The sequence below is a fragment of the Peromyscus eremicus genome, chromosome X (assembly GCF_949786415.1).
Source record: "Peromyscus eremicus chromosome X, PerEre_H2_v1, whole genome shotgun sequence".
Lineage (NCBI taxonomy): Eukaryota > Metazoa > Chordata > Mammalia > Rodentia > Cricetidae > Peromyscus > Peromyscus eremicus.
In genome coordinates, this window is record NC_081439.1 from 103,945,070 (window position 1) to 103,968,925 (window position 23,856).

The following is a 23,856-nucleotide window of genomic DNA, read 5'->3' on the forward strand; positions in this document are numbered from 1 at the left end:
TCTCAGCTTTTGACTATGATAGTAATACTGAATAGGACCTCAGTAAATCTGTTAGTTAACCTGTCTCAACACTCAGTTATCTTAATCATACTTTCTCTATTTTATTATTTTTGTTCTAACTCAAAACACTATTCAAATAAGCCCATTTATCATACCTCACTCCTGTATCCTAAATTAGCCCTTGGTAAGTTCTTTTTCTAAAAAGCCTTCAGCATCCTCCAACTCCTGCCTTTTGTATCACCAACCAACTGGCCCACCTCCAAGGTCTCATCAGTGTATCATGTTACTTCAGAGTCAGTCTCTCAAGTTTCTATAGCTCTCAGGCTCCCTCCCCCTCATGTGATTAGTCTTTTGAAAAGTTCTCTTAACCTGCAAAGTATAAGAATATTCTGTCTGATTACACTTAACACATTAAAAAGACAACATGATATAGTAAAAAGATCATGGGCTCTGCAGCCAAAGGGACCCAAGTTTAAATGCTGCCTTACTAGCTGCATTGCCTTGGGAAAATGACCACCTCACTAAACCTTATTTTCCCAATCTGCATACCTTTCATACAGAAGTTGTTATAAAGACTAAGTTTAAAATGAAAAGCTTTAGCCGAGCGGTGGTGGCACACGCCTTTAATCCCAGCACTCGGGAGGCAGAGGCAGGCGGATCTCTGTGAGTTCGAGGCAAGCCTGGTCTCCAAAGTGAGTTTCAGGAAAGGCACAAAGCTATACAGAGAAACTCTGTCTCAAAAAAAAAAAAAAGAAAGAAAAGCTTTAACACGGTGCCTAAAACATGAAAGGTGTTCCAAAAATAGCAACTATACTGCAATTAATGTCATTAGTATCATCATCATTTTAGACATAACCCTCATGAAGATGAATTTATTAATTTTGTGTGTGTGTGTGTGTGTGTGTGTGTGTGTGTGTGTGTGTTGCCTGCATGGATATATATGGACTACATTCAAGTTTGGTACCTACAGAGGTAAGATTCTGTACAACTGGAGCTAAGGATAGTGAACTGCCATATGGGTGCTAGAAACTGAACCTGTGTCCTCTGCAAGAGCAACACGTGCTCTTGACCACTGAGCCATCTTTCCAGCCGGCTAGATCACATTCGTAATCCTAATTCCCTTTCTTGTTCTGGAGTCACCCTTGTACCAATTTTTTCTCCTGCCAAGATGTGTAAGGGGATAGGGGACTAGTTTCATCTGAGTATGGTATTCTAATCTTGTCTATAAAAATGGATTGACTAGTATGGAAGAAATTTCCTCCAAAGTAACCAAATATCATTATCATGAATCTATATTAACAGTAAAAGGCAATGACCTGTAGAAATAACTCATATGTCTGAACTATGAAGGAAAGCTATATTTTAACAAAATAAGTCAATTGAAGAAAAACTAATAGAATGAAGAAGCTAATAACTGGTGATTACTAAAGACAAAATATATTCCTACCACTACTAAGAAATAACAGCTTTCACAAAATGTCTCCCATAAACTGGTTTCCTGTGTATAAAATTTAAGGAAGAAAGAAATTGTTTTTAAATTGGAACTTGTTCAGTGCTAAATTTGTTAATATCAATTTCAAATATTAAGTTCCTTTTTTCATTTTGTATAAATCAATCAAATACATACCATGAAAATGTACTTTATCATTAAAACCAGGATAGTTTAGAATGAAAGATAGCACTATTAATAATTATGCCAGGAGTGGAAAAAACTAGGACACATGGTCAACTCAGGGGTGGTCTGTTTTTCCCATTTATCACTCACATGTATTTTGACCTGTTCCCAACATTACCACTGTGCCGAAATCTGAAACACTCTCAAAACTCATACACAGGCACTTATATTATCTAAGACCAAACTCTAGATACTCCGTAAACCATTTAAGTAATTCATCTAATCCTAGAAATTGAGCTAGCTGGGCAGTGGTGGTACACACCTTTAATCCCAGCACTTGGGAGGCAAAGGCAGGTGGATCTCTCTAAGTTCGAGGCCAGCCTATTCTACAGTGAGTTCCAGGACAGCCAGAGCTACATAGAGAAACCCTGTCTCAAAAAACCAAGAGAGAGAGTAATGAGCTAAATTAACTCTTTCCAACTTGACAAATCCTCAGAGTATAAATCTTGTTTTATAGGTAATATATGTCTAGCAATGTTGTTAGTACTCAAAGCTACAGAAAGCACAAAACTGATGAGGAAGCCATGCTCAGTTATTTTAATCAATAGCTAAAATTTGACAAATTTGTAAAACACATTATTTGTAAATCTATGTGTTCCTTGGGAGGGACACTACCTTTAACCATAAATCAAAGAAATGTACCTTTTTTATTTTGGATAAATACAAAACAGATTTCTTACTCGCAAAACAAAAGTAGTTTTAATTACTTTGACTAATCGTACTCATTTTAAAATTAAGAATCAAAAAGGTACAACAGCAAAGTAGTATCTTCACAGTATCTTAAGTTTGAGATTCAGAGAAATCTCATTGAATGACATTATAGCGTTACTAAAATTGCAGAAACTCAGACAAATGTCAGAAAATTTGACTCTTACTTGAAATTAGCTCATTTAGCTCAAATTTATATAAATATACATTGTCAAACACTCAAAAATTATACTACACCAGGCAGTGGTGGCGCACACCTTTAATCCCAGCACTCGGGAGGCAGAGGCAGGCGGATCTCTGTGAGTTCGAGGCCAGCCTGGTCTACAGAGTGAGATCCAGGAAAGGTGCAAAGCTACACAGAGAAACCCTGTCTCGAAAAACTAGAAAAAAAATTATACTACAAAGCTACTTTATAAATTAGTTGTAATGACACTTGATTTACAAAACTATACTCTGTATAAAGTTAAAAATTACTGAAGATTTGCAGAAAAATTTGAACATTTGTAAAACTGTGAAAGAAAAGATTAACATAAATTTACAAGGACATGTTACATGTGAAATAAAAGGCTTAAAACCTACCTAATATGCAGAATACATCAGCAAGAATAGAAGGCATATCCTCACGAAATTCCTAAATTAAAAAATAGATTTACAATTAATTATAGAATAGTACACAGAAAGTGTTATTACTTCAGAATAATGGCCATCAATCAACTATAAGTCAACTAAACTCCAACATTCTGTGATTTCAATGTCAGCATGGTCTACATGTCCCAGGCTAGTCATGGCTACGTGGTGAGACATGGTCTCAAACACCACCAAAAAGAAGAAAAAGAACCGCCTATTTAAATTTCAACCACAGAATAGCTAATCAAAAGGCAAGAACCTAAAGAAGCACCTCAAAAAAGCACTAAAACGTAGAAAAATACTTCACATGCACCTAAATAAAGCCCATCAATAATTATACATTTTCATCCAAAACTTTATATAACCATGTCTGATCCATGTAAAAATTATAGTACCAGAAGATCAAAAATTACATCAATTAAAAGCAATTATTCCACAATTCAAAATTCTCTGAAGATGAAATAATTATCAAATTTTATTTTTTTTCTTTATTCACTCTTCTTTATAGCTTTTGGAAAAAGATCCTAAATCTTGTTTCTGTATAAAAACACCAGCATTACTCCACATTTGCCTCTTGACTTGTTACTCCCATAATCAATTTTAGAGCTATTTCCCATTAGTAAGGATCACAGCTCAGGTACTGGAGTTAGTAGTTTTCTGGCACTATAGCAACCCTAAAATTCATCTATTTTCAGAGACTGTAAAAAAGAAAATTCTAAAGACAAAAACCAGCAGCTGCTAGTCACATAAGTCCATTTCTGTGGCTAAGATACTAGACAAATGTATAATACTATGAAAAAGCCATTGACAAAAGTAATGCAGTGTAGAAGCACACAGATACAATGAAGTAATCAAAATAAAGGAGACACTAACTAAGGACCAGGGATACAAAAAGTTTATTTAGGCTATTTTCATAAATGGAAAAATAATTACAATCAAATTGCACAAACAGACTGAAACTTTATCAACTCTCAATTTACAAAATGAAATGATCTTAGTGGTCTATCAGTTTTTCAAGGGATATAAATGCAAATACTCAGGTTAATTGAAGATCAGAAGTAGAAAGACACAGGAGTTTTTCCAACATAGAATATTAGTTGTCAAAGAAATATACCACTTCAATATGAACTAATATTTCTCTTAACACCTGGAGACAGTTTCAGAATGAAAGAGAAATACATATTAAAATTCCTACTGCTCAAATGTACTTGGGGTGGGGTGGGGTGGGGTGGGGTGTGTTACAATTAAACAACCCAAGAAAAGCACAAAAATCATATGAAGCAGATTTCACTCTCCAACAGAAAATATCTGACTATAGAAATATAAAACATATAGAAAATTCACAATGAGACCACAAATTCCCCAATATCACCTCAATACTTACTAGACAAGCTGGACAAATAATTTACACAAATCTAAAAACGAGCCTAACAACAGAATATCACACCACTTGAAATTATAAGTTTACAATAAACACCCTAACAATTAGCAGTTCATTTTCCAGTTCAAATTATCAAATCACCAATGACATGATTCATTTGCAATCTACACTGAATCTATATTCAAAGTATCTGCTCTGAATCTACCCTAAATTCTCTAATAAATGTAAGCAAAATTGAATTAGCCACTTAAAAGTTTAAAAAAATTAGCTGTTATTTTCTAAAAATAAGAAGCAGATACAAACAAATGAATGTCAGAGCTATGCAACCATGATTTAAAATAATTTAACTCTTAATTTTAAAAAAATTTTAATCATAATTACCAAAAACAACATTCTTTCAGAGTACTTAAACTCTTTTAGAGTTAAAATATGAATTAAGGACGCTCTGACTTCATTACAGTACTTCTGTTTAGCTCACCCAGTTTGTATAACCTTTTCTTCCTTACAACCAGACAGAAAGACTGAAATATCAATTTCTTCATAGCAAGAAGGGCTTACCAGCATTACCTTAAAACTATTATTTTGACAAAATACATGTTATACATTTCAAAGATCTTTGTATCAAAAGTGAAAAGATATGCAACAATTACTGTTTTAAATATATATACTTACGCTAATGTCATTAAGAACACTAGATGCCTGTTCATGCTTTAAATTTCCTTTAATGACATGGTATGACAACTCATAGAGAGCTTGTTGAAAATCTGTTGAACATAAAAGACATAAGTGTAAAGACAGTCTAACAAGAAAGGCAAACTCTCCTGGAAAATCTATTTATTTCTCATAATTATTATAAACATCAGTAATGAAACATGTATTTATAATAGTTCTCTCTAGCAACTTATCTTTTTACTTCTACAGAAACAACACTAATGGGTTTAGGAAAAAGTTAACCATTCCTTCTCTACTGTAATATGACTAGTGGTTAAGCATTCTCTTCTATTCTTTCTATGGCTGCAAATTTCACTTACTTCCACATCTACTATGTACATCATTTAGTATTTTGATTCCTCTTCAATACTCCTTTTTCTTTTCTGGTAGTCCTCGGGCTTAATGTGTCCTAAGCAAGTGCTCTACCAATAATCTACATCACCAGCCATTTTTAATTTTAGACAAGGTCTCTCTCCTGCCTCAACCTCCCAGGTACTGGATTTACAGACATGTACAAGCACACTTGACCCACTAACCCATTTTAAAGCATTTTCCCCATGTTCCTAAAGTCTTAAGAAATATTTTAAATGAATATACTGTACCCAACAAGACATAAACAAAATTAATCATTTCTCCACCAGCCACCTTCAGAGATTGTTCTAAACTTGTTCAGAATATACACAATTCAATCTCTGGGCTACAATGAAACCTAAGGAGTAAACATGATAGGGAATTCCTTCCAGAACTCTACCTTTCTTTCTCTTCAATTTCTATTAGAATTCAAACAAAAAATAAATACTTATGTATATACATACAAAAGTGGCAATGTTATGAGAACTATCAACTACAAGTAACCCATGCTATTATCATGGCCCCATTTCCTCAACAAAAAGTCTTTTATGGAGTGGGGAGTTAGAAGTTGACAGAATACCTTTGGGTCATTTTTTTTTCTTGATTTTCGTATACTAAATTTTTGTTCTCCTTCCAATCATTAAATATTGAAAAACAAGTATCTCTAAAAAATACTAGTTCGGGGCTACTGTCATAACTTAGTAAAGTTATTGCATACCATGCAAGAAGCCCTGTGTTCCATCTCTTACATGACATAAAGCTGGGCATAGTGGCAAGTGCTTGTAACCTGTAATCCAAGCACTTGGGAGATAAAGGCAGACAAAAAGATCTGCAGTTCAGGGTCAACCTCAGCACACATATCAAGTTACAGGCCAACATGGGCTACATGACACACTTTCTCAAAAAATAAAAACATAAATGTAAAATAAAGCCTAGGAACTAAAGATATAGCTGAAGTGGTAGAGTGATTCCCTACCATTTCTGAGACCCTGAGTTCAAATCCCTGGAATGAGAAAATAGAAAAGTACTCAAAGGAGACTTATTCCAAACACACACAGACACCAAGCATGGTAGTGCACAACCAGTCCACAGTTCCAGCACTCATTCAGAAAGCAGAGGCAGGAGGATCAGGAATTTAAAGCCATCCTCATCTACACTGCAAGTTACACGACAATCTAGCTACATGAGATCCTGTCCTACCCCATTTCACTCTTAAAGAAACTAAAAGAAAGCCTAGTTATAATCCCCTTTTAGGGAAAAAAAAAATCAAATTTTTTTTCAGGGCAAAAAAAAAAAGTGAAAAAAGAAATGCTTAAAAAAAAAAACTCCTCTGGTGTGACTACTAATCACAAAACAGGAAGAAAATAAAAAACAAAATGTGCTGTCTATCTCCTTTTAGCCAAAAAAGACATTATTTAGCAATGAAATGTGTCCATTAATTCATCTTCTAAACATTATCAATTCACTATGAAGAACTTATTTTAAACATTCTGTCCTTATAAACACGTTGCCTTCATTGTGTTTAAAAGTAAATACACTATATAAATAAAGAAAAAAATTGTTGTTATGGTAGGAATGAGATCGATTTTATATATTTTTGACAATAAAATTCCTTACAAAATATACAATATCATTTATTTGAAATTATCCAGATGACTTTTTAAAGCAATCATTTAGAAGAACCAAACAGCTGATTATCATTAACTCTTGTCCCTTCAGAGTATGTTAGATACTATTCACTGGAACTCTATGAATTCTAATCTTTTTTTTTTTTAAAGATCCTGAACTTTTTTTTAAAAGATTTATTTATTTATTATGTACACAGAAGAGGTTGCCAGATCTTATTACAGATGGTTGCAAGCCACCATGTGGGTGCTGGGAATTGAACTCAGGACCTCTTGAAGAGCAATCGGTGCTCTTAACCTCTGAGCCATCTCTCCAGCCCCTGAATTCTAATCTTAATCACAGAAGACTAAAATGGAGAACAAGTGACCTAGGTCATTTTGCTGAACAAATGAAATAAAAAATGAGCCAAATTATAATCCACAAAAGTAGCCAAGAAAGCCCCTAATTCACAACTTTTCTAAGTAACTATTTTTAAATGATCATGAACTCCTATTATGGTTAAAGAAATGATAAATGCAAGCTTCTATTGTTTCATGGTGTTTAATCACAGCAATAGAAACCCTAAGACAGAAATTGGTACCAAATCATGGGGTATTGAAGTGACAGACTTGACCATGTTTGGGGGAGGATTGTGGTGGCATTTACAATCTGATCTGGAAAAGCCACTGTGTGCTCAGAGGTCAGGGAGCCAGAATGATAAGACTGTTGAGAGCAATGCAGATGATAGAGGCTTGGCTTTTGATGTTTTAAAGAGAAGCAGAGATAACCAGGGTCATTTGTGTGATTTTTTTGTTTGTTTTGTTTTGTTTTCCAGACTGGGTTTCTCTGTGTAGCTTTGGAGCCTGTCCTGCAACTCACTCTGTAGACCAGGCTGGCCTCGAACTCACAGAGAACCTCCTGCCTCTGCCTCCCAAGTGCTGGGATTAAAAGCATGCACCACCACCACCACCGGCTTGTGTGATATTTTGTATTAACAATCTGTAGGTCAACTGGAGTAGAAGAGATAGCTGTGAGTAGAAGAGATTAGCAACAGACCAGAACTACTAAAGTAAAACCTCTGATTTACTAGGGAAATTGATGCTTGTTAGATGGAGCAGAGAAATAAGTGGTGATTAAGAAGAAGCCAGCATCAGTGAGGCAAAATCTTCTGGAAAAGAGGCAGGCGGATCTCTGTGAGTTCCAGGCCAGCCTGGGCTACAGAGTGAGTTCCAGGAAAGGCGCCAAAGCTACACAGAGGGACCCTGTCTCAAAAAAACCAAAAAAAAAAAATCTTCTGGAAAGTGCTTCCTCAGAGTCAGCACATAAAAGCTGTAGTCCAGAGGGGACCAAGATTGTACCTCATGCTGGCAGAGAACTTGGTAATATCTAAGAGTTTCCCAGGTGGTACTGATTTTGTAGGCATTAGAGTAGTGGTTCTCAACTTTCCTAATGCTGTGACCCTTTAATACAATTCCTCATGTTGTGGTGACTCCAACCATAAAATTATTTTGTTGCTACTTCATAACAGTAACTTTGCTACTGTTATGGATCATAATGTAAATATTTGATATGCAGGATATGCGATATGCAACCCCTGTGAAAGGGTTGTTCAAGTCACAAAGGGACAGAGACACACAGGCTGAGAACCACTGCATTACAGAGTTGTGAAGAGCAGCACTCTGAGAGACCAGAAGAGGCCATTGGTGAAAGTCCGACCTCAGTTGCAGTGAAAATCCCAGAAGTAAAGAGGTCATGGAAAGTAGCTGAAGCTTGGCACCATGGGAGACCAAGACAGGCCATGGGTAAATATACAAATGAAGTAGAAGCCCCAGGAACGAAGGGGTCAAGGAGAGAAGAACACTTGGTACCAGGTGACAGGATCAGAGTCCCTGAAGAAAACCCAAGAAAGGATAGTGGTGAAGGTACAGCCCAGTTACAGCAGGAGACCCCAGCATTTTGGAGATGCCACTACTATAGGATGAATGTCAAGGGCAGTGCAGTGGAGCGGAGCTGGCCTAAACCTAGGAGACTAGCTGCATGTGCTATATGGATGGCAGAGCCAGAAGTGCTGCAGCCAAGGTCCTTTGGTGCCTAGATAGATGATCATGAGTAGCTCCCAGACATCAAGCATTGAACTTTGTATACTGCTGAACTTTGGTTTTGCTTTTCTTTGCTTTGATTGTGCCCTGGTTATTCTCTCTTGGAGTAAGAAAATACGTAACTTAGTTTTTATTTTACAGGAACACATAAGTTGAAAGACTGCATTTTTATTTTTTATTTTATTTTATTTATTCTTCTTCCATATTACATCCCGACGATAGTTTGCCTTCCTCCTCCTTTCCCAGTCCCTTCCCCTACTCCACCCCATTCACTCCTCTTTTCCCTTCAGAAAAGGGCAGGCCTCCCAGGGAAATCAACCAAATATCACATATTAAGTTGTAATAAGACTAGGTAGGTCCCTCCCCTCATATCAAGGCTGAATGAGACAACCCAGTAGGAGAAAAGATGTCCCAAAAGCAGGCAAAAGTATCAGAGACTGCCCCTGCTCTCACTGTTAGGAGTCCCACAAGAACACCAAGCAACACAACTATAACATATGCACACAGTGCCTAGATCAGTCCCATGCAGGCTCCCTGGTTGTCAGCTCAGTCTCCGTGAGCCCCTATGATCCCAGGTTAGTTGATTCTATGGGTTTTCTTGAGTTGTTCTTCACCCCTCTGGCTCTTAAAATCCTTCCTCCCCCTCTCCCACAGGATTCCCCAAGCTCCACCTAATGTTTGGCTGTGGGAAGAGACTCAATTTTTAAAGTGACTTTGGATTTTTAAAAGGAGTGGATATTTGGGAAGCTATGGATATTTTAAAGACTTTGGATATTTTAGGGAGGACTGAACTCTGAAAGAGACTGGCTGTTTTAAAGAGACTAAACTTTTAAAGTGCTGAATTTTAAAGACTGAGATTTTAAAGTTGGAATATTTTATATTGTGATATTTAACATTAATATGAGGTCTTGGGGATGAACAAAAAGGAAATGTTATAATCTAACAGTGTTGTGTTTGTGTATCAAATTGACAAGGGGTCAATTGTGCTAGCTAGTTTTATGCTAACTTGTCACACAAGGTCACTTGGGAAGAGCAAACATCAACTAAGAAAATGGCCACCGCAGACTGGCCCTTGGGTAAGCTATGGTACATTTTCTTCATTGACTACTGATGACTGATGTGGAAAGAAAGGCCCAGCTCACTGTGGGCTGGTGATCAAGCAAGACAAGTAAGCCATGAGGAGTAAGCCAGTATGCAGCACTCCTCCATGACCTCTATATCAATTTCTGCCTCTAGGTTCCTGTCTTTAGTTCCTGCCCTGACTTCCCTCAATGATTGACTACAAGCTGTAAGAAGAAATTAACCCTTTCCTCCACAAGTTACTTTTAGTCATAGAGTTTTGTTACAGCAGGAGAAATCCTAACTAAGACAATGGTACTTTAAAACTACAGAGCTAACCAGAGTTGGAAAACTTTACACTTACATTCACAACATGCAGAGAAACATACAACCTTTATATATGAAAAAAAGTTCAGTGAACACTTTACATTAGTGCTAACACTTTAGAAAGAGCAGTTTTAAGCATACTAACAAAACAGAGGGATACTTGCATGTAAGTGTTTGATGTCAAGTTCTTTCAAAAGAGCAGTATGAGCTCTTAACTGCCAAACCATCTATCTAGCCAACAATGTTGTTTTATTGCTAAAAAGTAGGGATACCTTTTAAAGGGAACAAACAGTATGTACAATGGAAATTGTTTGCCTGAAATGAAATTAATTCCAAGGCATAATAAGGGATATGTACAAGACACTACCCATACTAAATCCAAGATAAAACAAAGGAGATCGGGGGCTGGAGAGAAAGCTCAGTGGTAAAAAGAACTGGCTGCTCTACCAGAGGCTCTGGGTTCAATTCCCAACACCCACATGGTAGTTCACAACTGGCTCCCTCTTATGGCCTCTGCAGCACTGAACTCACACAGCGCACCGACATACATGCAGGCAAACACTCATATACATAAAATAAAAATAAATTAAATTTAAAAAAAAACAAAGGAGATCTTAAAGAAAGGGTATTAAGTCAGTTTCTTCCATGCACAACCATAACAGGGCGTTAGACCAAAGATTAGCTACTGGCAGAGATCAACCAGTGGGTCTATGTGTTGAAGCAAGCAGAGAAATGGAAGGAGAATACTGGTCATCGAGTCTAAGGCCACAGTCCTAACTATTTTTGGATCCATGTGTAAACTAAAACAACGTAAATGAACTATAATTATATACTTGTTAAGGATCCAAGCTCTTTCAAATCCAAAAGAGCAGTAACACATTAACTTCATAGGTTCAAATTTTTCTTATCCACATAAAAAAATCAAAATTAAGTAAGAAGTTTAAAATAATAAGCATGGAGAAGAAAAAAAAATTGAAAAACCTAGTGGTTTGGGAGTGTTTTCTTTTTCAGGGGGTCTCATAATGTATCCCAGGGTGGCTTCAAAACTCTCAATCCTCCTGCCTCTGCCTCTGCCTCCCCAGTGCCAGAATTTTTTATAAAGGAATACTTTCGTACTTTCCTAAATTTCCAGCAGTCAACTTAACTGAGGCAAACAAAAACATATAAACCTTGAAAGTCATTGTGAGTGGTCATATCATACAAATTTTTTTTGCAGTACTAGAAACAGAAAATAGGACTTCCCATCTGCCTGACCAGTGCTCTATTTGTGAGCTATACATTTACAGCCCAATTATACAATTTTATAAAAAAGGTAAGAATCTTATTGTTGGTGTCATGCTAGAGACATTAAGGTTTTGGGTTTTGGGTTTTTATTTGGTTGGTTGTTTTAAAGACAGGGTTCCACTATACAGCTCTGATTGGCCTAGAACTCACTTCATAGCCCAGGCTGGCTTTGAAATCACAAAACTCATCTCAGCATTATAAAAGTTCTGGAATTACAGGAATGTGCCACCAAACCTAGCTGAGATGTTAAGTCTTAAAACAGAGCTTACTGAAATAACAGAAACCAAAACTTGCTGTTTCATTTGTTAAAAATACTTTCCCCTCAAGCCTTCAAATGTTCCCTCTAATAAAGTATATTCTCTCAAGTTAACGTAATATTCAATTTTTGATAAAACCAAAGTAAATTTTTCTATATGAAAAACACTGTTCTTAATCATCTATTCACAATGCCATAATTTAACTATAATAAATTTTATAATTTTATAATTTATATATTTTAAAATAGACAGTTATAAAAATATTGATTTCATACTGAAAAAACATTACAAGATTATCTTCAATAAAAGCTACAAATGAAAACACTATAAATCAGACACAATTGCTTTTATTCTGGCTTGTCTTCTGCCAAATCTGTGTGCTTAATTTTAAATTAATGAATGTTAAACAGCAAAATCCCATAAAAGTACAATCTATATCCTGCTTAATTATGTAACATTTTACTTAATAAAGCCTGTTTGTGATCTACAGCAAACAGCTCCTTTGCTTATGTTTTCATGACAACTGCCTTTAACAAGCTCCCCAGACACCAGCTGAACACAACCAGCTTTAGTAAAAGCACTGAACGGATTGTGTGGAAATTTTCTAGTGCAAATACGATCAAAAGAAGTTTTCTTCCCAGGATAGCTTTCTTTCACATTTATGACTGGTACAGCTAACTACAGAAATCTAAACAAATGTACAAACTCTCAATTATGAAAGTCAGGCAGATGAAACAATGTGTGTATTCAAGATGTAAATCTTACTGTAACTACAGTTATAGTACTGACTATAAGGTCTTCTATTATATGCACTCTTAAACCTTTGATTTTTCACACACAACACAACTGGAGATTTATAATTTTATCAAGCCAAAAATGATAGCTATGATACTTTTGAAAATCATACCTCTGTAAGTCGAACTGTCATGGCTTTTATTTTCACTGAGAATCCGGCATAAATGCAAACTAGAATAAAAACAAACAAAATCTGTCAATTTCCAATCCTAAAAACACTTGATTCCTAAGGAGCAAGTTTATCTCCTAAAAAGTATATGGAAATTTCCCAGATACATTTAAATACCTATGATCATGACAAAATAGTTAACCCCAATCTTCTAACCCATCAGAACTAGAGAATGATTATCCATTATTCTGAAAAACTGGCAAATAATTTTTTACAACAATTTTTTCTGCCTCTCGTATGTAAACATGGGGTAACCCAATATTAGATAAGAAATGTCTCTACTGGGCATAGTAGTGCATGATTGTAATTCTAGGATTCAGAAGTGAAGACAGAAGAATCAGCCTCTGCTAGCATAGCAAATTTGAGACCCTATCTCAAATGAAATGTCTCCATTTTCAACTATTTCAGCCAATAAAGAGGGAAAGGTAGATAAGGAATCTAGATTTCTCTCTCTCTCTCTCTCTCTCTCTCTCTCTCTCTCTCTCTCTCTCTCTCCTCTCTCTCTCTCTCTCTCTCTCTCTCTCTCTCTCTCTCTCTCACACACACACACACACACACACACACACACACACAAAGGCTAGAACATAAAAGGGTCACTATGGGGGAGGGTAGCAGAAAGACAGAAGAGAGAATGATTGGAGTTGAATGTGATTACAGTAAATTGTATACATAAATGAAAATATCATGAGACCCATTATTTTGTAAATTAAAATATGCCAATAAAATGATAGAATTAGAACATCTTCATTTTAAGACATCTAATAAAAAAATTCACCATCTGTCAATGGCTGTTCACATCATAAAAACAGAGTACAAACATTATGTCCCAGCTACTGATGAAAAAATACACCACCCCAGAGGAAACAGAATGTCAAAGAAATACTGCATTCTCATCTTCACGGTAACACTACAGATAACATGCTATCTGCTACAAAGTAAGACAATACAATGCAAAAAATTTAAAGGTAATTGTAGATGAAACAAGATTGGCAAAGAGGTGGTGACTACTGAACTACATCAAACTAGAAAATGTGCAAACCACAATAAAAACAAAACAATCAAAACAGCAAAAAGGGCCAACACCGAGGATGAGAAGTAATATATTGTGAACAGGAGCATCCCTTATCTATAATGATTAGAGCCAAAACTATTCCAGAACATAGGTTTTTTTCATATCTCAGTTCAGAATATTTTCATGTACCTGTGATGTCTGAGGACAGATTGAAGCATAACACAAAATTCATTGTTTCGTATATACCTTACATATATATCCTGACGGTAATTCTTTAAAATTTAATTGTATTTTATGGATTGGTGTTTTGCCTGCATGTATGTCTGTGTGAAGGTGTCAAATCACCTGGGACTGGAGTTACAGACAACTATGAGCTGTGGGTGTTGGGAACTGAACCCAGGTCCTCTGGAAAAGCAGCCAGTGCTTTCTCCAGTCCCCCTTACAGTAATTTTTTAAAGATTCGTTTTTATTTGTGTATGTTTGTATTAGTGTATACCATGTTCAGGTGCCTGTGGAGGACAGGTGTCAGAGATCCCCTGGAGCTAGAGTTACAGGCAGTTGTAATCTGCCCAACAGGTGCTAGGACCTGAACTCAGAACCTCTGCAAGAACAGTTAAGTGCTATTAACTGCTAAGTCATTTCTACAAACCCCTAACAATAACCTTACATAATATTTTAAAATTTTGTACATTCAACAAAGTTTACTATACAGCACACAAGACATTTGTCATTTTACTCCTCTGTAGGCAGACTTGCACGCAAGAACCTGGACATGCCCAGAAAAGGTGTTATTGTAGCTGAAAGGGAGGAACGGGGGCTTGTTTTTCTTGGAGACACTAAAGAAACTCTGTTCTTTCAACCTGTCAGTTATGAAGTTTCTACCTGTGGTATCTCAGTGCTAAAGAAGTTCTGACTTTGGAACATCTCCAACCTCAGCTTAGGCATGTCCAACTCTTCTTCCCTCCCTCCTTTTCAGAAGAATCATCACTCTTATGCGTATATTTGATTGCTTTTGCTCTTACCAGCAGCACTTTTTCCCCCATACACACACTCTGGGTGACCTCATCCACTTCTAAGGCAGTAATTCTTATGTGTATCTATCTCCAATTTTATCTCCACACCAAATCATATTTATAACTGCTACTGGATTTTCTGAGAGCTTGGTAGACATGCTAGACAAAAAAGCACTTGACCCTAAAATCTTGGACATCATCTTTCAGCATAGCTGCAACCCAGAGACTATCTAAATAATTATTACTGTTTAAGAATAAAACCCCTATTTCATTCATTATTAATTTATGTAATTCCAGAACACAGAGTTAGAGTATAGTCCAGTTGGAAGCCACTTCTTAGCATGCATCAGGCCCTAGGTTCAACCTCCACCACCTACAAAAAAATATTCCTGAGCTATGAAATATTCGGTTTCTTTGAGATATGCATTCCACTGGCTCTGCCTCTGGAGTGCTGGCCTAGCTTTTAGTTTGGGGGACAGGCTGGCCTGGCACACTTGATCCTACTGCCTCAGTGTCACAGCACTGAGATTCCAAGTATGCAATATCACATCCCATTTTAAAATGTCTTTTAGATACTCTGATAAAGTGATAAGTTTGCATAAAGAATTCCTACTCAACATTAAATTATTATCAGTTAGTTGCGTGCATAGAAACTACTTGTCCATCTACTTTTTTTCTCAGACAGGGTCTTCTTATTTAGGGTTGAATAGTAGTCACTATGTAGCTTAGACTAGCCTCTAATTCAATGTAATTCTCTCCCATCACCCACCCAAAGTGCTGGGATTATAGACAGTCACCAACAGTCAACAGCCAGCACAGCTGTTTTCAACTGTAAGCTTAACTATCTTGTTTTTACACAACACCATTTTTTCCCACTTGAAAACAACTAACAAGTTATGACTACTGAGACCAAGATATCTGGCAGGCCATTTTCTCAAAAATGAACTGAGTTTGTCTCTTTGAGGAAAACAACAGAGTATTAATTCAGTGAAAACTATTTCCAAGTGGCCAATGTATGATGTTACAAAATGGCACATGGATAAAAGATCCACTCCAAATGAAAGAGAAATAAAATGGATTTTATATACAATGTATCAAAATGTCACTGCTTTGTATTTGGTTTTGGGGGGTATATGTTTTAGGGGTTTCTGGTTTAGTTTCTTTTCTTTAACTTTTTTGTTGGGGGGTATTGGGAAGGCAGACTCTCACTTCACTGCTCTAGCTGGCACAGAGCCGACTATATAGACCAGGCTGACCTGGAACTTGCAACAGTCCTCCTGCCTCTGCTTCCTGAGCACTGGCTTTACAGGCATGCACCATCACCATACCTGGCACTAATGTAGTTTAAACTACCACTTGGGGTATAGGGAGAAAGGATCACCTGAGCCCTTGAAATCTAGACAAGCCTGAGGGAAAAAATTAAAAGCAGGGCCAGCGAGGTGATGACTAAGCATAGGGGCTGAGTTCAATCCCTGGAAGGAGAAAACTGACCCTCCCACACACATACACAGTGAGAGAAAGAGAGAGAGAATTTTGACAGGATATCAAAGAATATGCATAATTACCAAAAAAGTCCAATACAATTGTGCTGCCCTTGCCAACTATTTAGCTGTATGAGGCTAGATTTTCTTCATAACCTCAATCACAACAATCTATTACAATCCCTAACTCACAATAAAAATCAATGCCAGGTTAAAAAAAAAGACTGAAAAATGAAGGGCTGGCAAGAGGGTTTAACAGATAAAGGCTCTTGCCACCAAGCCTGAGAATTTGAATTTAATTCAAGGAACCTACACAAAAGTGGAAGGAGAGAAGTGACTCCACAAAGCTGTCCTCTGACCACCACATGCAAGCAATAACTCTCTCTCTCTCTCTCTCTCTCTCTCTCTCTCTCTCTCTCTCTCTCTCTCTCTCTCTCCATACACATTCACATACACAAAATAATAATAATTTTTTATTTTAAATCAAAATGAAAAGAACCTGGGTGTCAGCCGGGCTATGGTGGGGCACTCCTTTAATCCCAACACCCAAAAGGCAGAGGCAGGCAGATCTCTGTGAGTTTAAGGGTAGCCTGGTCTACAAAGCGAGTTCCAGGACAGGCAGGGCTACACAGAGAAACCCTGTCTGGAGAACCTGAGTGTCATTAATACCAGCACTCCTGAGGTGGAGGCAGGATGATTGCCTTGAATTTGAGGCCAGACTGGCCTACACAGTGAGTTCCCGGGTAGATTACAGATCAAGACCCCATTTCAAAAGTAAAATTAACTTCCTAAAGTAATATAGGACACCTTAATTAACCTTGGAGTCAAAAAGGAGCATTCCAGCACTGAGGACTGAGGCAGGAAGATTGTCTTGAGTTCCAAGAAAGTCTGGACTAGCATAAAACCCTGCCTCAAAAAAAAAAAAAAAAAAAAAGACGGACAAGGAAGTGGGAAAGGGAGACATTAAGTAAGCATAAAGTGTACCAATATAGCAAATAGTGGATAAATTTGATGATATTAAAATGAATCATTTGTATTCATCACAAGTCACCATTAATCCCAAGTGTAGTGGCAGATGCTAATCATTAAGTTCAGACCACCCTGGGCTATACAGCCAGACCTTATCTCAGAAACAACAACAAAAAGATCACTATCAAGCTAGGCGGTGGTGGAGCACGCCTTTAATCCCAGCACTCAGAGCCAGCCTGGGCTACAGAGTGAGTTCTAGGAAAGTCTCCAGAGCTACAAAAGAAATTCTGTCTCAAAATACCAAAAAAAAAAAAATCACTATTAGCCAGGCATGATGGCATATTCCTAGCACATATTAGCACATGGGAGGGTGAGGAAGGAAAAATTTGTCATGAGTTAGAAGCCAACCTAGGCTACACAGAGAAATCAAATGGTTAAGGTCACTGTTTTAAGACTGATTATGTTCTTAGTGCATATAACCCACAAACAGCATGAAGCACCTCAAAAGAGCAAAGAAAAATTAAATTGAAACACAAACAAAAGACATAAAGATCTTCAAAAGGATAAATCAGAACTTCCAAAGACCAATACTGTATTAAAATGATGCTCAATGAAAATATAAGCCACAATGATATATACTACTGCATACAAATCACACTGGCTTTTTCTAAGTTTTTTTGATGCTCTTATTTTTGAAACAAGGTTCCATGTTGTCCAGGCTAACCTTGAATTCCTGATCCTCCTGTCTCCGATTGACCAATCTTCAAATCCTCATTACTATGTGACATTAACTTTAAAAAGTCGGGTATGGTGACACATGCCTATAACCGCAGAATTTATGAGGTGAAATATGGAGGACCAAAACATAAATGTCAAAATAATGATTACCACAGAGGAGATAAAAAGAGAGATCAGAAAAAGAGGTTATGTTACTCTGATGGCAATGTAAAATAGGTGGTATATGCATTTTGGTTTTTGTTTTGTTAATATGCTTTTTGTTTTGGTTTGGTTTTGAGACAGGGTCTTCAGTAACCTTAGCTGGCCTAGAACTCACTAAATAGATCAGGCGGGCTTTGAACTCAAAGAAATTTGCACGTCTCTGAGTGCTAGGATTAAATACATGTCCATCCAGTCTAGCTGTTAAATTGCTTTTTGGCAGTAGGTCGGCTTTGTAGCTGAGGCTGGCTTCAAATTCAAGACTCTCCTGTTTTAGTCTCTGAATGTTGGTTTACAGGCATTTACCCCTATATCTGACTTGCATTTGAATTGTATAATTTTCTAAGCTCTGCACATTAGTATTTAAGAACTTCTCTATATTTTTGTTCAATTTCACGATTTAGAAAAAAATCTTGCCGGGCGGTGGTGGCGCACGCCTTTAATCCCAGCACTCGGGAGGCAGAGCCAGGCCGGATCTCTGTGAGTTCAAGGCCATCCTGGTCTACAGAGTGAGTTCCAGGACAGGCTCCAAAGCTGTACAAAGAAACCCTGTCTCAAAAAAAAACAAAAAGAAAAAGAAAAAAATCTTACAGGTCAACATTCTTTGAGATATGATCTCAATATGTAGCCTTGACAGGCCTGGAATTCACTCTGTAGACCAGTCTGTCTTTGAACTCACAAAGGTCTGCCTGTCCCTGCCTTCTGAGTACTGTGATTAAAGGCATGCACCACCATGCCCAGTCATGCCAACCTTTTAAAGTAGAGGAAGAGAACCAATGAATTCCTATTATAAGATTTTCTTTCCTTCTTTTATGAGAATTTCAGGAGTACTATATTTACATCATTTCCACCCTACCTTCTCTCACCTCCAACTCCTGCGCCCCCTCCACTCCCTCTCAAATTTATAAGCATGCCCCTGGCATGTGCTAAGCCCAGAGTTCAATCCTCAGCACTGGAGGAATAAGCTTATGATTCTCTTTATATATCCTATCTTATGCTAATATGATGCCACAATACCATCACCTACAGAAATTATCTACGCTGAAATTATAGAAATTATCTATTAGCACACTCCAACACCTTGCCACTCTGTATCATATATTTTGATACTCCATTTGTTGGTTAGAAAAAGGCAACAAAATAAACATCTGCTGGTCCACAATTCACTGACAAATTTTCTTTGCTGTTGTGCTACTGGGGATTGAACCTACGGCCTTGCATGAGCTAGGCGAGTATCTATCAATAGGATGTATCCTTATCCCTCTTCTGTTTTCTTTTTCTTTTGACAGTCAGTCTGGCCAAGTTTAGCAAGCTAGCCTTCAAGTCACTCTGTAGCAAACCACAAACTATGATTTTCCTGCCTCAAGGAACACCAATCCCAGCTACAAAATTTTCAAAATTAAGAATAAAAAGCCAATGAAAAGAAATTACTAATTAAATCTGCATAAAATTTGAAAATCCCGTTATGAATTTTTAACCACCCACCACCTATTAAAAATTTATTCAACTAGTAAAGAATATCAGACAAGGCTAGCAAGATGATGGCTCAGTGGACTAAGACCTTGTCTCAAAAAAAAAAAAAAACTTGCCAGTAGAGAGAATTTTCACGTATTCTCAGTACTAAGGAAAAAAAAATCTGAGGCAGCGCTTCTCAACCTGTGGGTCTTGACCTTCACAAGGGTCATATATCAGATATCCTACATATCAGATATTTACATTGTGATTTATAACAGTAGCAGATTATACTTACGAAGCAGTAACAAAATAATTGTATGGTTGGGTGTGGGAGCCTGCAGAGGTTTCCTAGTGAGAACTTATTGAGGGACAGAGAATCTGAGCTTGCTTTACCCAGGAGGGTTGCATAACGACATGATTTGGTCATGGGTGTGTTTACCAGGTGTTTGGAAGGGTCTACACTTGGCTATACCGTGTGGTTTGACTTAGCAAGGGGGAGGTCTTTTACTCCGCCCCTTGGCATTGTTATAAAAAGCCCTTTTGAAGCAGGGTGGTGGTGGCCCCTGCCTTTAATCCCAGCCCACAGGAGGCAGAGCCAGGTGGATCTCTGTGAGTTCAAGGCCAGCCTGGTCTACAGAGAGAGTTCCAGGACAGGCTCCAAAGCTATACAGAGAAACTCTGTCTTGAAAAAAAAAAAAAGAAAAAGAAAAAGAAAAAGAAAAAGCCCTTTTGAATAAACTTCAAGGCTGGTGGGTATTGACCCAGGCCCTCCCAAAGCTATCCTGTGTTTCTGTCTTTCTGCTTGTCATCTAGGTCTCTTTCTATCTGTTATTTCCTAATTCCTCTCTCCTCCACCTAAGAACCCTTCAAAAGGTGGGAGTGGGCTCCCACAGTTGGGTGTTTCCACAACATGAGGAACTGTATTAGAGGGTCGAAGCATTAGGAAGGCTGAGAACCACCTCAGATTCTGAGATGATGGATATGCCAATTACCCTGGTCTGAAGATTACACACTGTATACATGTATTATTTGAGGAATTTTGAGGTTTTGATTTTTGAAAAAGTCCACATAACCCAAGCTAACCTTAATCTCATTATGTAGCTGAAGCTGGCATTGAACTCCTGATCCTCCTGCCTCCACCTTCCAAATGTTGAGGGTACTCAGCTTTGTATACATGTACAGAAAACTCACTGTGGGCTGAGGATGTGGCTCAGCTGACCTAGTGATCACCTAGCATGCATAAGCCTTGGATCTGATTCCCAGCAGCACACAAACCTGGTGTGGTGATGACAAACACCAAATTCGAGCTTGGGAGATGCTAGCAGGAAGATCAGAAATTCAAGGTCAACCTGAGTTATAACAATAAGCTTGAGGCCAGCCTTCGAAGCATGACGTGTTGAGCAAAAGGTAGGAGGGAGCGAGATGAAAAAGAAATTGGAACCAGCTGTAGCACTTCACACACTTGAAATCCCTAGCCCTTGAAAGACTGAGGCAGGCTTGAAAAGTTCAAGGCCAGCATGGAATACAGAGTAAAGTCCTGTCTAAAAAGGGGAGGATGCAGAAATTTTATTTCTCCTTCTTATGACAAATGCATTTGTTCCCTCACATTTTTGACAGCTTCGTCTTCTGCTACTTTCAGCAATGTCTTTTCAATATGCCTTCCAATGATTGAGGAAGGATTGTCAGTGTTCCACACTCCTACCTAAGGTACAGTCATCATTACATAACTAAGAAATAATTGAAATGTCATTCTATATTATCAGTCCCTAGGCTGCAAGCACATTTATTAGCCTGCAGATAATATTGTCATCATAAGCTATTAATTAGCACCTCAAAGATTTGTTCAAATTGTGTACAAAATCGTTAATGGGTTATCATATTCAGGTGATTCACTTGTGTAACAGATATGTGTGTTGCCTTACTATAAAATGGGAATTCTTTATATACTAGAAAGCCAAAAACAACCAGTAGAAATTTTCACATGATAAGAACTGCAGATTTAGCCAATAGTGACCCTGAATACCAGTAATCCCAGAACTTAAAACCTAAGAAAGGAGATGGAAAGTTCAAGGCTGACCTAGGTATAGGAGTACCCAGTCTCAAAAAACTATTTTCAGGTATAGATTTAACTATGTTCTTCCTAAGCAATGCACTAATAGTAAACAAGCAAGTATACTTAGAAGTAATTGGTTCTGAATGTTGCATCTGTCTTAGCTGTCCAACACTTCTAGTAAACTAACCTATATTACAGGATGACAAACAAAACCACCTCGAATAGTTGCCCATTCTAATGACCTTAAACTTATTCAAATGTTCTATCTCAGTTCAAAAATCGGTATTATTTCACTCTCTTAATTAATATTTGAGTTTACCAGTTTTTCCACTTTTCAAACAGTTTTGTGCCATTATGGAAATGCTGCCTCAACTCCCTGAGAACAAGGACAGAAATTTACATTCTGTCAAAGATCTGTGAAAATCTGAATGAAATGAGTTATGTTCTTCTAATGATTTCAGAAGTATATTGTGAATGCTTCTTAACTGTTCATCTATTTAGCTGTTCATCTTACTTACTCCCCATTTTTTCAGCAAGAAGGAAACACAAACAAGCCTGAATTACTTATGCTCACAGCTTGCAAGCTTGCTTCACATATAAAAGACGGATGGTCACCTATGCTTCACTTAGGTTTTTGTTGTTGTTGTTGTTAAAGCAAAGTGCTTCCTCTATTATCAATGCTATAACAAAAATATTATCCTCAAAAATGAATACTAGGACAAAAACATTTTACCTTGTGGAAACATGCACTTATCAAGAAAGCAAGAAATGTTATAAAAGACAAATTAACAAAAGCTCTACCCTTGTAAGTAGGAAAAATCAGTTACATTAATGGCACTCACTCCATTTCAGCATTATAAAATAACTTAGCAAACAAAAAGCAGTAACTTAATAAATTCCTAATGTTGCATCAACATTTTCTGAAGAATGAATTTCTATTACTAGAAAAACAGATCAAGATTTACATTTAGTTCATGAATACAATTTAAAATATAAAATCAAATTAGAAAAGGTTTCAGGGCCAGAGATGTAGCTCAGTTGTTAGAGGGCTTGCCAATGTATGAGGCCCTGGGTTTGATCCCCAGTGCCACACAAACTAGGTGTGATATCATGGGTCCATAGCTACCCTTGCACTTGAGAAGTGAAGGTATGAGATCAGAAATTCAAGGTCATCCTCAGCTACACAGACAATTCAAGGCCAGCCTGGAATACATAAAATTCTGTCTCAAAAAAAAAAGTTTCAGGGGCTGGGGACAAAGCACTTAGGACACCAAAGAAGAAGAATTACCAGGAGTTCTAGGCCAGTATGAACTACGCAAGTTCAAAGCATACCAAAGCTCCTTAAGAATTATTGAATAAAACAATTACCTTTAGGAGTCCTCTACTGTTCTGATACCTCTTGGGGAAAAAAACATGTTACAAGTTTTATCATTTTTTTAAAGACTTAAGATTTCTTTTTGGTGTATGCATGTGTGCTTAAATATGTGCACCATGAGCACTGCATGCAGGAGCCTGCCAAATTAGAAGAGGATGACATATCCCCTGGAACTGCAGTTGTGGGCCCACATCCTAGAGCTGGAATCCCCAGTCCTTAGAGCAGTAAGTGTTCTTAACTATTGAGATAGCTCTTCAGCCCCCAAAGATTTCTTTTTATTACTTCAATTATGTGTATTGTGTGTCTCTGAGTGTGTGCATGTCATGTATAGCATCCAAGGATGCTAGAGGTAATGAATTCCTTTGCAGTTGGAGTTACTACTTGTAACTGGTCACCCAACATGGACAATGGGAATAAAATTCTGATCTTGTGGAAGAGCGCAGTCCATGTTCTCACACTGAGCCATCTCTCTAGCCCTAGAAGTTCTATAATTATCATTTAAAAATATATTTGG

General features: G+C 37.3%; 1 protein-coding gene across 2 annotated transcripts in view; it reads right to left on the reverse strand.

The window, feature by feature from the left end:
- Thoc2 (THO complex subunit 2) overlaps window positions 1–23,856 on the reverse strand; it is a 115,406-nt gene that overhangs the window by 85,796 nt on the left and 5,754 nt on the right. For both annotated transcript variants that reach the window (XM_059251379.1, XM_059251377.1), the window contains exons 2-4: window positions 12,992–13,050; window positions 5,064–5,155; window positions 2,963–3,014 (exon numbers count right to left, since the gene is read on the reverse strand). In XM_059251379.1, coding sequence (XP_059107362.1) covers window positions 2,963–3,014; window positions 5,064–5,155; window positions 12,992–13,050 — 203 coding nt within the window. The remainder of the gene's footprint in view (window positions 1–2,962; window positions 3,015–5,063; window positions 5,156–12,991; window positions 13,051–23,856) is intronic.